A 17,235-nucleotide genomic window follows, 5' to 3' on the forward strand; every position below is an offset into this window, starting at 1 on the left:
TGTAGAGGAGGTCAGTACAAGATGTGTCCCAAAACAGAACCATGTGGAATACCACATTGGCGGAAGAGCATGTTTCAAGGAAGTTCCGCCATTTACAGACACATACTGCTTGCGATCGGACAAATAAGCCTGAAACCATAAAAATGGCTTGCCAGTAACTCCAAAGCGTGGACCAATCAGATACAAAGCCAAAGTAATCACAACAGCCAATGAGAAGAGAGAAAAATGCCTAAAGCGCGGGAAAACGCGGATAACAAGGCCATGATTTGTTTTCGCTTTGTATCTGATTGGTCCACAGAGTGTTGCGAGGCTTCTGGAACAATCACAAAGCGAAGTGCAGCAAAAATAAAGTAGTACCGGATTGCTTGACACACTCAATTGAGGATTGCGCCACTTGGAGAGGTGCATACAAGTAATAGGGACGACTCACGCCCAAATGTTACAATGTACTGAGTAGATGATTTTATGTGAAGTTAGTTATAAAAAAAAACTGCATTTTGAAATAATTTGGATTGGACATAACGTTGTTCTTTACAGTGTCAAAGAAATTTTTTGAATTAATGACAAAGACATCTGGTGTCCTTTTCTACCATCACTACTATTTAACATTAATGCAATGATATTTTGCCTGTTGTATGTTTTTTTTCTAATAAAGAGAACTCTACCTTTCAACTATCGTGGCGGTCAGCAACAAAAAGAGAACATAAATGTTCTCCTTCGAAACTATGTCGCGTAACGTGCACGGTTACAGAGAGAGCTGAAAGTGATATTAACTATTAATTTTGTAAGCGATAGCAGCTATATGGTCAAAATATTCTAACGGGCAGAATGATTTGATATTCTACATTTAGAGTGGCCGCGTCTGTTATATGCCTGGCCGGGCTAAAGACTTTTAAAGTGAACTTTCCTGATGAACGTTTGATGGTGAAAACATTTAATTGATAAATCTTATCAAGGAGACAACTGACCCGGTCCCAGCTAGTGGTGATGCCATAGCACTGGATCTTCCATAGGGAATTACACGGAAATGAAGTATCTGGGCAAAAGTTCTCTTAAATTCTGGGATTCTGAACGGATAAATTACTCCGTTCACAAATGAATTGCTAAACGGTAACAGCTTGATGATAAATATTGTTAACTGAATATGGAAGAAAAGTCTCCCGACTTTCGCAATCAAAAGAACTTGAAGAATTTGAAAAGGAAGCCAGGTTAAAAGCGACGTTGCTGTTATGAGAACCAATGTCTTTGCCAATTTTACTTCTCTTTTAACATGATTCTGGTGGCGAAAAAGCGATTTCTACGTTTTCCAAACAGCCGGCAGTTTGCCACACATATAATTAACAGAGGAGTCCCAGAAATTAAAGTAATAACTTAAAAGTATTTTCCAAACCCTATCATACCAAGTTGGCAAAACACATTTAAAGTAGTAAAGATTGCTGCCATGACCCACGGAATGATAATGGCGCAGATGTAAACACGGAAGTTTATTCGTCTGTGACGAAGAGGCCAGCCGACGGCGAACAGTCTCTCCACAGAAATGACTGCAAGAGTGTAGATGGACGTTATGCTGGTAAAAATGTCAGCATCTGTGGAAACAATGCGCCACGAAGACCTCTTTGATACAGCTGCTTTGATATAAATGAGTGGGATCGCCAATATTCCAATCAACAAATCAGCCACGGCCAAGCTTATGAGTAGAGAGGAAGAGCGTCTTTGACGGTTCTGTCTGAAGAATATCCAGATGGTAAGGACCATGATTTCCAAAGCTGATCAAAGTCGCTAATACAGCAAAGCATATATTCCAAAAGATGTTCCATGAGTTAAAATCCATGATATCAGACAATGCTGTTCTTGTGTCCTATTAAGAAAAACCTTTCCTTTCTAGCTGCAGATTTATTGACCATTACTCTGATTTTTCTTTTGTTGTCACTTCTTTGCTTTTAATTCTACTTTGAAATAGTGGTACTTAGGAACCGTTCATCATAGGGGGGCAGGAGGATTTTGGTTGTGTTACGATTAAAAATTTAGCTGATCCCCTCATATGGCTTTATAACATTTGTATCATCCCCACTCATTGGCATACAATATTCCAAGTCCCTTTCCTTATACTCTGTTGACGACGGCTGATCCCCCTTCTTTGTCCACCCCCCTCCTTGAAAACTACGTGATCCTCCCAAACTCTTTCTTTCCCCCACCCCCAGGAGACAATGGTGGCTGGTCCTTAAGGGTCGTGATGGGGGAGCTTTAACGTTTGACGGTTAAATTTTTCGTAATTTGACCGTTGAGGGTTATACTTTAAGGCATTTGACACTTTATGGTTAAATTTTTCAAACTGCTAATGATTGGTTATTATGTCCTCTATCGATCTGGTTAAATCAATATTGGGTATTCTTTTTTCAACTTTTCATTACGATCTGAATTATATGCAGTTTCAAGAATAATTTACAGTTATTACTTTCGAACAGTCCAAAGGTCTATTGGTCCAGTCTAATTTTACCCTGGAAATCTATGATGCAGTTGCACGGCGTCGTGGCGCACTGATCTGAAGACCTGAGGTTCGATTCTACATGAGGACTCAGAATTTTATCCTTTTCTTGCGTTCATGATCACAAGGCGGCAAAAGACATCTTTCTTTGATATTTGCAGTGCCTGGCTAACACTAGTCTTCTAGTCCTGAGCGCGAACGAAATAAGTACCGCAGGTGTTCTGCCGAACGTGAACAAAAGCGCTCGTTTCGTAATTCCTTGCTTTAAAAAAAAAAAAAAAAATGAAAGATAACACGGCTATTGAAAGGCTATTACCAATATGGAAATTAAAATATAATTTTGCAGCTTAAACTGAGAGCTTCTTTTTTTCTGTAGGCTAATACTTTCGGATGTGACCCAATGATATATTCCAAGAATTGAAAAATTTACGTCTCACCGTGTCACTTTCGTTATCCGTCTCCGGGAAACAGTTATGGTTGCTCCGAGTCGAGTTGTTGTTGTCTAGCTATGCTGTTTTCCATTAGGTTTTTCACCAGCCGGTACAATTTACATGTAATAGGACCTGTCGCGCTCAAATTCTTATGCATTTGTCCTAATTTCTAGTACCTGTTAGGCGTAGTGACAATAATTACCGCATTTTTTTTAAACTTTATGGCAACGGAACGAAGAGGAATACCTCTAGATACCAAGCAATAGTGATGGGAAAGTCACAAGTTATGTCACGCAATTTTACTGCGAAAACACCGTCATTAATTCCCATTACTGAAAATCTCCAAATGCTTGGTGTTACCATTGACGACAAAATGATATTCGAGAGGCACATTGCAAATGTACACAGAAAAGTTTCTCAGCAGATCGCTGCAAGCGAATGAAAAAGATGGTACCATTTGAAACAAGAAAGTGTCAAAACCTCACATTCATAATTCCGCGCTTCAATTGCTACTTAGAGACATGGCGTTTCTGAATAAAAAACACCACTGCATAGCTGAAAGAGTTAACGAGTGTTCCCTCCGCTTCGTCTTTAATGAAAATTAAACAAACGCCCTACTGAGAACTTCTTGGTAAAATAGGCTTACCATCACTTGTTAATCAACGCCTCCAGAAAAAAGTATGCATAGTTTCAAAGTTATAAACAGTAATCCTGCACCAGAGTATAAAAAAAAAAAAAACTGATCGGAAATAGAAACGGCCATTACGACCTAAGAGGAAACGACATTTTAAAGCTGCCAAGGGTTAACACTTCAAGTTACGGTTTAAAATCGTGGAGGTTCACGGCGCCAAAACTGTGGAACTTAATAAAAAACGATTCGATCTTTCAAGGTTTTTAAAAATACTATCAGAAAACTACTGACTTGTCGGGTTTGATATGATCGTCATAATTAATACCTAATAACTTCAATTGGTTTAAGCTTTCCTTATTTTATGAAATGATATATCTAGTGTTATGTAAATAGTTTTAAATCTTAATTTTAATTTCACATCATCTTAATTATGTAGATGGCATTATCTCAATTTAGTTTTTACTTTTACTTTCTGTATCATACCTGCAAACTAGCTGGTGAGATTGTTCTCACAAAAGCTAAGTGTATATACACAATAACCTTGGCTTGACTTGACTATGGCTATACTGTTTCCGTTGGAGGCGAAGCGATAGTAGTGTTGTCCTGTTGAGTGGGCGTAGCGATTCAATACAAACGACCTCAAAAGCCCACAACGAAGTCTACCGAGTTTTACCCGATATTCCTCGCCCTTGGCTCGCGTCTGTTTCGAAACATCTTAGGTCGTTTAACGCTTGGTGACGATTTCTTTAGATCGCTTCGGTGCTACTTCTTGTATGTTTCGGAGCACTATACAAGAAGACAGATATCTCGCAATCATTTCAGGGTGGCAGTAAAAAAAACAAAGTCTTACCTTGCATGATTGTGTTAAGGGGTGTGATCGGCGTATCATGAAACCTCATAGAAACAATGTTCTCTTCGAAGGGAGAGCATTTTACCGTTTGAATAAGCGAATTATGCCCAGTAGATCCGAGGACAAATTTTTTTCAGTTGTAACACCACAACAGATGATACACATCTCAAAGTAAAGACTTCTCCTTGCAGAAATATATTACATAGGTTTGAACTACTTATCGCGGAGACTTTGAAGAAAAATTTTATTTATACAAAGAGAGCATTTTACCATTTCAACCGACGACTAAAATGCTAAAAAAAATCCGCTAAATTTGCGAGGTGAGTAAGGTTCGAAATACGATATCATAATTTATAACAGTTGACCCTATTCCAAGGAATAATAGAACGGTGGAATGGCAGAATAACGGAATATCCTACATAGTGCAATGCCTTGTTTATGAAACGAAAGTCTCACAAACATGGAACCGCGGTAAAATGAGAGAGTAATTCATAATTAATAGGCAAAATTAAAATTAGGATTAAAGAAAGGCTTGTTTAATCATTATGGTAACCTAAGGATAGACCGTTAGTGGAACGGTGGGTATCTTAAGCTGGCCTCTAGAAGTTATCATTACTATTAACATTATTTTTATAGTTTTATTGTTGACATAATTATTTGTTGCCATTTAATTATTGGCTGAGTGTCAGTCAGTCACTATATTCTTGAATCACCTTTCTCTTGCAGAACAGGGTTCTCGCAAATATGTGGGATGCCGCAGAAGTAGCCATATATAGTCTTGACTGCCTATTTATACATACAGTTCAACAGTAGCACAACACACTGTACAAAAGTCACAAGTATAGACCTTAAGCGATAAGGTAGCTACGGAATAAAGGTAACGACACCAAACCGATCATATCCCTTGCTTTATAATCGCACACAGTACGCTTGGGGCGTCTGTGGTCGCACGCTATTGTCTGTTCCCCTTGTTTTTCGTCTTATTAAACCTACAGCCTCTCCATGGGTTGGAGCTGTGCTTCTCTACGTAACCCGGGCTGGGATTGGAGACTTCAGAAGCCTGTACATCATGCGTTGGTAGCAAATGATTGGGCATAACAGAATGCGTGCTTTTCCTTTAAACACGGCCGGAATCTGGCGGAGTCTATTCCATCAGTTTTTCTAACTCATCAACAAAGTCTAGTACATCAAAAATGTTACCAAGTTTCAAATCTGTCTTGATGGAAGAGTAAAAGAATTCCGGACTCTGCAATCAGAGTGAAACATAAATCATTATTGAACATAATCTCACCTTGCTATTTCTACTTGTAAAGCACTTTGTAGTCAGATTTCTCGAGAAATGATCTTGACGAGAATTCTCAGAAAGAGATCATGGAGCCAGAAGGAAATCAAAATTTCTCTCTTTTCTTTTTGTCGAGTATTAAATTCAAAGACGATCACAAGTAAATTCCCTCAAGCTCTGAGTGATCTAAGGCTCTAATTAATCAAACAATACGACGCATTCATACAAATATATCGTACTTCTTTCTACTTTGCAAAAAGTCAATTTGAAACCGGCCTTTCAAAATAAGCATACATATGTGTACGTAAACATGTATAATCTAGCTCATTAGCGTGACCTCTGCAATCCAGGTGGTAGTGAAAGCAGTCAATCGAAAGATTTAAAGATCTGGGCGTGGACTACTCCTGGGGGTTCCTGATTTTCTCTGTGTTGTACTCTCGTGCCAAAAATTACATGTTCCTTTAAGAATTACGACGAAAAGAGTAAGTACCTCTTTTCTGAGATCTTGCAGTCGCAGTAACCTCCGACCATCTATTCTTTGCAAAGCCTTTGGATCTAACCTGCAATTTAAAGTAGTTTTTATAGCCATCAGTAAAAATAGTAACCCTTTGAATAAATTACTATATTCCATTACACGGCTGCTGTCGTCTAATAATCACCTATTTTCTAGTCCTACAGACTGGAGCCAGGCTTTCACATCACTATGTGTCCACGATCTGATGGAGGACTGGGGCGAGGCGTCAACAACATCTTTAGCCGCGGCTAGTAAAAATAATAATAATAAAAACAAAATTAGAAATATAAATTAGATCAAAAGAGGTTTAAAACAACAGGCGTGGCTGAAGGGGAGGGGAAGGTAAGTAGGGGAAACCGCCCGTAAGAGGTGTGACTTACTCCTTGTCAAGAAAAAATAACGTATTGCAGTCAAGCCCCAAATACTAATAAAACTGTCCGTGGCTTTGGACGTCCTCTCTCCCCTACTAAAAAAATGTACCTGTGCCCTTAGTGACAGACATCCAAATTTCAAGGGGTACCTAGTTTATCCTCGAAAAGGAAACATCCTTCCCTGATCCTCTACTTACAATACATATCATGAGGGGCATGGATAATGGGTTCCTAGTATCATCCAATCCCAAAAACTGCTGAGAAAGAATGTCAAAAAAGAGCAAAAAACAGTTCGATGATCTTCGCTTGCGGATAAGTGACTAATAACATTCCTTCGACCTTAATATTCCTCAAACAAAATTTTGTCAAATCCGGTTGAAACTTCACTGAGTTTAAAAGGTAAAACATGGGAAAGCAGATTAAAAAGAGAACTTTTTGCCATATGGAATGAAAAGAATCTTACGTGCGAGGTTTGTGGGTATCTGTACCTTGAACAACGGATTCCACCAGTTCAATTTTTCCCCTGGCTCCCAGTTCTTTCACAAGTTTGTTCACATTAGAGTCCATTTTATGTTTTTCACTGAAGTCAATCCAGAATTTGGATCCAACAATGAAGCCGAGCCAACCATCAGGTCTGTATTTACCATCCATCATCAACGGAATGATGTCTTTGTGTAGCTGATATGTGTACTCTGCCTCTGTTTAAGTCCGACAAAATGAAATATTTACGCGTTATTATCACAAAACTGAGGTATCCTAACGTACTGCAGAGTTAACAATAACAGCGGAGAGGAAAATTTGATTCAAGAAATCAATCTCATGTGCCACTTTCCTGATACAAGGAATTTTCCGGCCTTAGTTTCTATTCCGTGTGGTAGGCGCACCCACTACAGTTAAGTTCGCTGTGATTGGAAGCTTCCGAGAGGTGTTATTCACATCGCCACTTAAAACTATTTCACCTACTATTCTTCTTCAAAGAGTTTACCGATGTGTTGAACTACATCTTAGTAACATATTTAGGCGCTAGATGTCCCAAAGCAGATTTCAATACGTGTCGTTTAAGCACAAGGTCTTTTTAATCGACGTTAGAAATTGAACGGATTTGAAAGAAAGAAAATGTATTTTGCCTCAAGTAACGCTCTAACATAAAATTGTCAAATTTTCCCGTTGGATTTTTGAATAATATAAGGATGGAAGAGAAGGGAATAAAAATCAGAAATTTCATTTGTTCGCTATTTACCTTGAGACCGTCACGCTTTGGAATCCTGGGGAAGGATAATTTTCTTCTTTTTTAATTCAAGAAATAGTTTATTTTCTGGAAAATAATTTCCGATTAAAAGAATGAGTTGACTTCCAATTTTTCATTACCTGATCTACAGTTTGGACTCTCCTTGTATTTCTGAGACACACAGACTAACACAACACTCGCATTCTCCACAGCCCTGGCCATACTTTCCAGAGTAGAGCCGCCCATCTCATCGATGTCCATCCAAACCTTGAAGCCATCTGCTTCAAGCTTGTTTTTTATCTGAATCACGAGTTTTTGCACATCCCATTGGTAACTGATCATCACGTGTTTGGCGTCTGAAGAATAAAAAATAACAAAGACTAAATTATTCAGAAAAAATAACAAAGACTAAATTATTCAGAAAAAATAACAAAGACTAAATTATTCAGAAAAAATAACAAAGACTAAATTCGTATGATGCACGATCCTTCGCGGTAGATAGCGCTATTCATGCAATAGCGAAAATCAGACCTGAAAAAAATCAGGCCTGTACGGGATTCGAACCACTGACTTCTGCGATACTAGTGCAGCGCTCTACCAATTGAGCTAACAAGCCCACTGGGAGCAGGCCGTTAAGTTGATTTACGGGTTTATTACGAATCAACTTAACGGCCTGCTCCCAGTTGGCTTGTTAGCTCAATTGGTAGAGCGCTGCACTAGTATCGCAGAGGTCAGTGGTTTGAATCCCGTACAGGCCTGATTTTTTTCAGGTCTGATTTTCGCTTTGCATAAATAGCGCTATCTACTGCGAAGGATCGTGCATCATACGTATTTAATACCGCAGTTCAAAATATATGAACTTCATATATTCATTGTATCCAAAGGCTAAATTATTCAGAAAAAATAACAAAGACTAAGTTATTCAGAAACAGGAACGACCAAGGTGGACCGCAATATAGGCGTCACTTTTTTGCTGAGCAGAGGTGAAATGCAAGGCGGAAGCGAGTGGAGCGTGAAGCGGGGAGTCGCGCGCGAGACAAGTTGCGTGTGTCTCGCTTCGCACTCGACCAACACTCGTCTCCACTCTCCTCGATATGCCAAAAAATGACACGTGTTGTGCAGGCCATAACTTAGGGCACGTACCTTTCGCAGACCTTGCCACTCCGTTTCCCTACTCATCCCACTTTAAATGCTCAATTAAAAATTGATTTTTACTGTGTTTTAAATGACGGAATTCTCGCTATGTATTCGTGGGGCGATAATGTGGCCTGTCAGTTTCAGTAGATGATAAGAACCCTAAGAAGATAAAGAATGGATCGTTGCAGAGTTGAGGCCAGGAGGTGGACAATTAGAAAATTGACAGTGCTAAAACCTTACAAAGATTGTATACTACCGAATCCTGCACAAGACTTGTCATGCACATTGTGCACACATACCTATCATTTGTTCTAATCCAACTTTCTGCCTTTTTTCTTCCGCATATCTTTCTCTACCAGTGCATTCCCATAATGCACCCGCCGCAGCACGCTGTATTCCAACGTTCTCTTCAGTAAGAAGTTTCTCCAGTTCACTTATGGCCTGTTCATTGGCTTTAATTTCTATCTTATTTTCCTCGTCAAATGCCAAGGTCCACAATGCATTGCATGCATTGAGTTTCTCCTCGTTATCTTTAGCAGTTTGGAGCATCCTTAGAAGAATTTGAATGGCTCCACATTTAGCAATCTGAAATAGATAAAGAGATGTAACTCCAAAACACATAAAGCAACAAGGTTCCTCACTGGGTCTGCTTTGATCATGAACTCAGGATAAAGCTCTACTCCAGAAAGCACTTGATCCCAGTCTTATGTTATACACAGTTTCTACACCCTGATTTGATTATTTGAATAGGCCACTTTACAGTTGTGTACTTAGTTGCAAAGCCTTTGATTTGGAGGCTGAAGGCGACCCTGTTGTGATAGAGACCATTATCTAGTTAGCATGATAACAAAGTAAATTATATTTAAACAGCAAAAGTGTTTCTATCAGACCAAGGGCACCCTTAGCCTCACTCCTATTCAAAGGCTTAGCAACCACGCATGCAACTGTAAAATGCATGTGGTCAAAATTCACTTAGGCCTTACTTAGATTCCACATGGCCTGAAATTGTAACATATTGCAATCAATCATACACAGTATTTATACCAAGCTAGGGCTGATGGGAACTTGCAGCTCCCCAAAAGACAACATGTCATGATTTGTAATTGTGTTGCTTTGCAATGTACTTGCCAGCAAATAAGTTTTTATCTCCCTCCCATACCTGTACTTTGGTAACGCATGGGTAGTAACCTCTGGTGACAGCATTAGGCTTTGTGAAAAAGGTTGCAGTGTCATGCAGTGCATTCTGAAATGCTGTTCTTGTATATAGCCCCACCAACCATGGCCAATCAATTATAAAATAAAATGAAGCTTTTCAAAACTCAAGCTTTTCTGTTGGAAAGCCAGTGTAATAAAAAAAAGACAATCAAAACAAGATAGTCAATCTCATCCTATACCATTTTCTTGTTGTTATCATTGACTGCAATTTGTGTCAATCCTTCAGCAAGTTCTGATGAAGAAAAGCCTACACATCTATGGTTTGAATCTGACAAGGACTTTTTTAGTAAGTTTGTGAGAAGTTTGATTGGACCTGAAAGGTGAAATTCGAAAGATTAAAAAGATGAAAATTCAAAATAATACATCACCAGATCTTTTACAAAACATCTTTTCAACACCATTAAGTTTGTATGAATAATCACATGATGAGATCTTGAGTTGTATCCATCATATTTTAAATTATTATAGAAATCAAACTCATTTTGCTGAAACAGTTGTGAAACAAGTCATACAAAATAAAACTGCAGCACAATACTTCAGAACACACCTTTAGTCATCTTTACAACAAAAAAGAAACCACTTTAAATAAAGCATTCAAATCAATACCAAACTACCTGAGAGTTCAACAAATTTGGTTTTCAAAGAGACAAATTAAGTCAATTAAGTCTCAAATCCTACAAGGCACTTGTGCTAAAAAAATTCCTATGAATTTTTACCTTCATCAGCCATGATCAAGTGATTGTTGTTCTCATCAATCAAATAAGCCAAAATAAGCAGACATTTGGCACCAAAAAGAGCCACTTCTGCCTTAAGAAGAGGAATGAGTACATGTGATGCCTGGCAAGCAGCAAAGTTCACCCTGGTTGGCACACGTTTGGACAAGTTGTGAAGGGTTCCAAGGATCCTTGAAAACATTCTGCCCCTTACAGTGTACTTGGTTAGATGCTGTGTTTGGGGATTCTGTTGATTCATGAAAAACAATCAAGGGATAATAAATATCATTATAACATAACCAAAGTAAAGCGCGTGTTCTGATTGGTCAATTTAGCGTCCCCCATTTGCCCATGGGTGTACACTGCTGACGTGAGCAAATGCAAAGACTATTTTTCCGCGCGCGCTTGTTTTTTTCTGGTCACATAAGATTTGTTAAATAAAAGGGAACTCTTTAGCTACAATGTATCAATGTTATGTTATAAAACAAATGGTTAACACCACAGCGTACACTATTGAGTTATGGATGCACTTGGGAGGTTTGCTAAGCACTCAAGAAGCTAGAGTCGCTCTCGGCTATCGCCTCGAGCGACTCTTACGCTTCTTTCGTGCTTAGCAACCTCCCGCGTGCATCCATAACTCAATAGTGTACGCTGTGGTGTTTACCATTTGTTAAATAATGATAACAAAAAAAAATGATGATTTCAATAACAATAATAATAATAATGTTAATAAAATAATAACACATTAACACAGGTGGTCTGGAAAAGAAGAGAAAAGTGTGGATATATATTAGGACCATGAAAGAGAAAATGAAAAAATTTGGAGATCGAGTCTGAACCAGTGATGATCCAGTCATATTGGGGGAATGGGGAACAGACTCAAGAAAACACTGTGGGCACTTAAGTGGACCTCAAGTTCCTTGGAACTCTTTTAATCTTTGTAAAGATCTTAGTGCATTAAATGACAAGTTGAAGGATAAGTTAAACTGCATGTAAATGAAAGATAATTTTATTCACTTTTTTGAAAATTTGCCATTTGGGTTTAAAATCAAATAAGATAAGTTATTAAGGGGGGGGGGAGGGTTATCCTTAATAAAGTGTCACTTAAGGGTCTACCTACCACAAATTTTACATTATCAGAAATTGTATCTTTGAGCTCTTTTGTCATCTTGATGAAAAGTTGGATCATGCCCACATCGCTGCAAGCTACACAAAATTGATCATGAAGGTCTGAGAAATTTAAAAGCACTGCTACCAGCTTAGCAATGATATCCTGGCACAAGTTCAGTGATTCTTTCTGGCTGTTGTCATCTTTCACCTCCTTTAAAAATACAACATAAAAAAATTACTAATATTTGTTAAACTTAACAATGTAAGGTGATTTTACACTCTTACTGTAATTTACCATCTAGTTAGAGGAAACAAGAAACAAACTTCATGTAAATTCTTAGCAATGTTTGCCCTGATTGCCACCATTGGATATGATTTAAATCATTGTTTGTTTCCTATAATTTGATTTGTTAATCTTGTTTAAGAGATCCTAGGAATAGTTGTGTCTCTGGTGAAAACAGGACTATACACTTATTACCACATATTAAGCTGTGTGTTGTAAGTGACAGATAAGTGATAACAAAGAAAGGAATATGACTGATTAAGTGTTTCAAGTGCTCATTTTGTCTGCCACCACTTTTTTTTTCCTTCATGTCATTGGCACAGGAGTCAAATTATGCAGCTCATTACAAGTTTTAAAAACCATCAGGTTTACGGCCGGGCCGAGCCTGAGAGTGGAGGAGATTGGGAGGCAGTATAAACCAAATTTTAAAATATTTTGAAAACTTGAATCAAGTCATCAAAAGAAAATGAATTAAAATTTAAAAGAGAAGAGAGGGGGCGAGGGGAAAAAGAGGAGAGGGGAAAAAGAGGGGAAGGGGAAAAAGAGGGGGAGGAGAAAAAGAGGGGGAGGGGAAAAAGAGGGGGAGGGGAAAAAGAGGGGGAGGGGAAAAAGAGGGGGGGTTTCCAAGAAAGATAAAGGTTGATACAATTACAGATGCAAGTATCACCGGCTCTGTTTAGGTGTCAGTGAGGACAAACAGCTCAGACAGCGATCTCTGCGCAGCTAACCCAGCTGTTTTAATGTTACAGCCTTGCAGCATTCGAGACAGGTTCTTTTACACCCCCACCCCCCCCCCCTGCCACTCGCCAATCCTCCCTTCTAGAAAAAAAAAATTATTCCTCGATATGAAGGATTTTTTTACATATACGTACCTCAGCTTGCTTGTCAGCACTTCTATTTTGTCCCTCTCTGTCCCACGAAGTAAGCTCTTCGTAATTTATTCTGCATTGAACGATTATTTTATAAGCGAATTCGGGAAATCCCAAAGCCGTAACAAAATCAGACAATAAGAACCTATCGTTTGGATTCTTGTTTTGGATGTAGCTTTCGTGCAGGCCTTGTACAAGTGTTAACGTGGTTCGAGAGATAAATATTCCATCACTTTGGGCTGCTTTTATCGCCTGACAACGATTCGTAGTTAACGTGAAAGTCGGAGACATCTCTGGATGTTTCTCGCTGAACAAAGCCAATGTCAAACTCGGATCGAGATTTTTATCTTCCGCGTTTCTGTTTGCTCCCGTTTGATCTTCTGCGTCGAATGAAGGTTGTTCGACGCGAATGTTCTCGTCAACGGAGTTCCCCGTTGCAACTTCAGCCATCTTGGTCTGAGTCGTGCTTGTAGAGCCTCCTGACCCGGTCAGCATTAGATGCCATGCACCAAACCACCTCGGTCGAGAGGGACTGAGATGGAAGGATGGACACCTCGTGACGTATTATACCTTCGGATAATTATGAAGCTACGAAAACATGCCGATTCATCCCGATGACTTGAGTGTAATATTTGTTTGGGAAATTGCGTCAAAACTTTACACCCGAGAAATGGTAAGTACTAATTTATTGTTTGATGGTACTATTATAAAACGTTTCGCGCAATTTTAGGCAGATACTTCCGATATTTTAAAAGGTGCCAAGGTATTAGGTAGTTTTGGTGGATGTTAGGCGTGCATGGGCATCCACCAAAACAGTGATCAATCAAACCATCAATAGTACTTTTTGAATTCTTTCTATAGCCAATGTTAGATCTTCAAGGAAGCAAAAGAATTATATTCCACAAAATGTTAGCACTTTTCGTTCTGGCTAATCAAACGTTCATACTGAAATCATAAGACATAAAATTAAATTAAAGTGGTTTTGGTGGATGTTTCTCTCTCCATCCACCAAAACCACCATGACAATTTCTGTTACTTCCATTAGAGAGGAATGGTTTGACCTGCTACTGGAGTAAATAACCACAATTTATTTCTTTGTACATAGATATTTTTGCAAAGTTCTTAAGTCAGCACCTTTTATTATTGAAACCATAATCATCACATGGTGCTCAATGTACAATACAAAAAGTTTTGGTGTGGCAATCATGTACTCTTGAAATGTGATAAGAGAGAGTTTTTAACTGATTTAACAGATATTTGCAACAAAGTTCCATATCCAGAAATTTCCTCCTCTACTTCCTCTAAAATCATAACCTGTAAATACTACAAATCAGCACATCAGTAATTGTTATCAGGGGTCTGAATCTCCTCCAAATCTTTCACATTGATTTCAAGTAACCTTCTATTTCACATGGATGATTAATTATACACTCAAGATATAGAATAGCATACATTTTACAAATTATTTCCCCATTAATTTATGGATGGACAGTGAAAGACCTTTGCCACTTTGGTAAATTAAATCATAATATAATTACCTTGTATTTTGTGATAATTGACCACAATATAAGACAGTTGTTGCTGAATCTTTCTTGTTTGTTTGTTTGTTGTTTTTTTTTTGCACACAACATCCAAAACAACGGAGGGGATAAATTTAAGCGGCAAATTTTGTTAATGGTTAAAATTAAATAACATTGGAAGATCAACTTCACTTTGTTACCCAAATTCACTTTGATTTCTTGCTTATACCAGGCTCCATTCAAAAGCATTAATTATTATTTTTATGTTCTTTTGCATAACATAACTTGAAAAATAAACACAGAGAAAGAAAAACACAAAGGATTAAACTTGAAGCTATAGCAAAGTTTAATTTGAGCCATAGGTGATCCAAATACTGAGCACTTAACTCATTTGGTAGAGTTTATGTATATGTCAGCCAGCTTGTCACAAGTCTTCCCCCTCTCCTCCAAAAGTCTCTATAAACAAATGTTACTATGTGCCCGCCATGATGATAAGTATATTACAGCTCCTCAATTTCCTTCTCTCAAAACAAAGTAACTCTAAATTTAATAATGTAATGGACTTGATAAAACTCTAAGTATAACTGGCTGCTACTTGTAACATCAATTTCTTGATATTTAAACCAAACTGTTTTGAAGTCTTAATATTCTGTGATCTTTACATTTTTGGCATTGCCATTTCCTCTTTGAGTTGATTGCCCACTCTGGTACTTGCACGCATTCTGGGTGATACCAACTGGAACATCTAAAGCACATAACATATTCTTTCTTGTCATTTGGCAGTCGACATTTGCAAAATATTTGTACCAATGTCTTGTTTTGAACGACATGAGAAGGAACCCTTCTTAAAGTCTTTGGAAAGGGAGCAACATTGGCACTTTCAAGACTAGTGACATAGTGCTGTCGCATCAGTGCTTGATCGTAACTCTGATTCGTGGGATCTAAACCTTGGCATAAATCTGTGGTAAATGCCAAAGCAAAAAGACCACAGTCAGCAGAACCTATCTGCTTTTGTACCTTCTCGTTTATGAAGGTAACTGTATCACCAGCATGCAGCAACATTCGACAAGCATGTTCAACTGCAATGGTATTTGGCTTGATGAACAGGCTGTCAAAGACTCTGACAGTGCCAGAATGTAACACCCCAATTGTGCTAAGACATAGCCAGTGTCCTCCAACATTTATACCATAAACAATACGCTATGAATAAGAACCCTAATGCTTCATTTTGCAGTAATCACCTTTTTCATTTTCAGACCAGACTGGAACCTCCATAGGCGTGTCTACTTGTTCTGAGTGAGGACGAAAGTAGAAGGAATCAGCGTTGTAAACTTTTCTCCACTCATCCGTCTTCATGTGGACATTTGCCTGATCAATTCTTGACATGCGGTTTTTGACCGTAGCTCGATACATGTGCGTGCGCAGGTCAGATGTCCTAGGGAAGTATCGGCGGTTTGTGTCTTGTGGTTGCTGATCATCTCGAAACAAGACCTCTTTCACGAAGATTTTCAAATGCCGTCTCATTTCATATATTTCCTTGACTCCCTCCGCCGTGAGCTCGTGGATCCTCTTGATGATCTTCTCATCAAGGGGTTGAGATATTCCAGCAACCTATAGAAATAAAAAACTCAAACAGTGAAAATTCTCGCTATTTCAAGTGGGAACGCCCGAGTAATGCACACCTATACGTTATTTACTCCTTTGCCATTTTTTGTACTGTGTGAATGTTTGAAATTGTACTTTAACAACGACAAGAAAAACGAAATCATGACGAAAAATGTACTGGCACTTTTATGTCACACTTTGACCGGCTTGCCCGTCGTGTACTTTTTTTCATTGACCGTTGCATTAATTCGTGTGGAACACTGAGTTACCTCGCCAACAAAGTGATTCTGGTGGTCTGTAATGAGAGGTAGTTCAATGTAAATCCTTCTTTCGTACTTAGCGATCCCTTCTTCTAAAGCTTTTCGCAAATTTTAGACGCAGTTTCCTGTCTCTTTTTGCTGTCTTCTTGAATCTGAAAGACGAAAAATCATAGATTTGAAGGGAAACAATGGATGCCTTTTAACAGTTAATAATATACATGAAAACATTTCTCAGTTGTGATTGGTTCATATGAATGCAGTTTTCAGTTAATTCAGTGCAGAAGAGGGTTAATTTAGTGCAAAGAAAGAAACAAACCAGACATTCTGATTGGTCAATGTGAAGGTCAATGTCAAGGTCAAGGTCATTGTCACTTGCAGGGTTTGAATAAATTATTTTTGCACCTTATGCGCGCACTTTTCTTCCGCCTAGTTATGAGAAGCTACCTCGTACTTTTTTGTGTATATTATTAATACATAATCACATGATTTTTTCGTGCAATTTGGAATAAATAAGCACTTGTAAATTTTTTCAAAGACCACAAATTGCACTCGCCCTACGGGCTCATGCATTTTTGTTAGTCTTTGAAATAATTTAATCTTGCTTATTTATTCCAAATTGCACTAGAAATCATGTGATTACCAATACAAACTGAATGCTTCTGATGCAGTGCACAATTAAGCTTTTCCCGCTGCTTCAACTCAACTTTTCTGTCAGGTTTTAAAATTGATTC

At 38.4% G+C, this 17,235-nt stretch overlaps 2 protein-coding genes, 1 long non-coding RNA gene and 1 pseudogene across 4 annotated transcripts; 1 reads left to right on the forward strand and 3 right to left on the reverse strand.

The window, feature by feature from the left end:
• Positions 1–478: 478 nt before the first annotated feature.
• Positions 479–2,127, reverse strand: LOC148736428 (trace amine-associated receptor 13c-like; annotated as a pseudogene).
• A 2,497-nt stretch (positions 2,128–4,624) lies between these two features.
• Positions 4,625–13,626, reverse strand: LOC111341327 (uncharacterized). Of its 2 annotated transcripts, XM_088754024.1 has the most exons (10): positions 13,123–13,626; positions 11,978–12,178; positions 10,861–11,104; positions 10,324–10,457; positions 9,229–9,514; positions 7,933–8,148; positions 7,053–7,262; positions 6,339–6,441; positions 6,170–6,239; positions 4,625–5,643 (listed from the first exon to the last, which is right to left on the reverse strand). In XM_088754024.1, exons 1-10 carry the CDS (start codon positions 13,612–13,614, stop codon positions 5,542–5,544), a joined length of 2,058 nt encoding a protein of 685 aa, XP_088610150.1. In that variant the 5' UTR covers positions 13,615–13,626; the 3' UTR covers positions 4,625–5,541. The 2 variants fall into 2 exon arrangements, 1 of the variants encoding a protein (XP_088610150.1); XR_015998934.1 differs by lacking the exon at positions 4,625–5,643 and having other exon boundaries at positions 6,194–6,239; positions 7,028–7,262; positions 13,123–13,618.
• LOC148736429 (uncharacterized) lies at positions 13,626–16,910 on the forward strand. Its single transcript, XR_015998935.1, has 2 exons — positions 13,626–13,792; positions 15,896–16,910. It is a non-coding gene; the product is annotated as an uncharacterized LOC148736429 (long non-coding RNA).
• LOC148736430 (uncharacterized) lies at positions 14,188–15,830 on the reverse strand (the record flags this gene model as incomplete). The annotated part of the gene is made up of 1 exon (XM_088751534.1): positions 14,188–15,830. A coding segment is annotated over one exon (573 nt), but the record flags the coding sequence as incomplete, so codon positions are not given.
• Positions 16,911–17,235: the final 325 nt, after the last annotated feature.

Source organism: Stylophora pistillata, chromosome 3 (genome assembly GCF_964205215.1).
Source record: "Stylophora pistillata chromosome 3, jaStyPist1.2, whole genome shotgun sequence".
In the NCBI taxonomy this organism is placed as follows: domain Eukaryota; kingdom Metazoa; phylum Cnidaria; class Anthozoa; order Scleractinia; family Pocilloporidae; genus Stylophora; species Stylophora pistillata.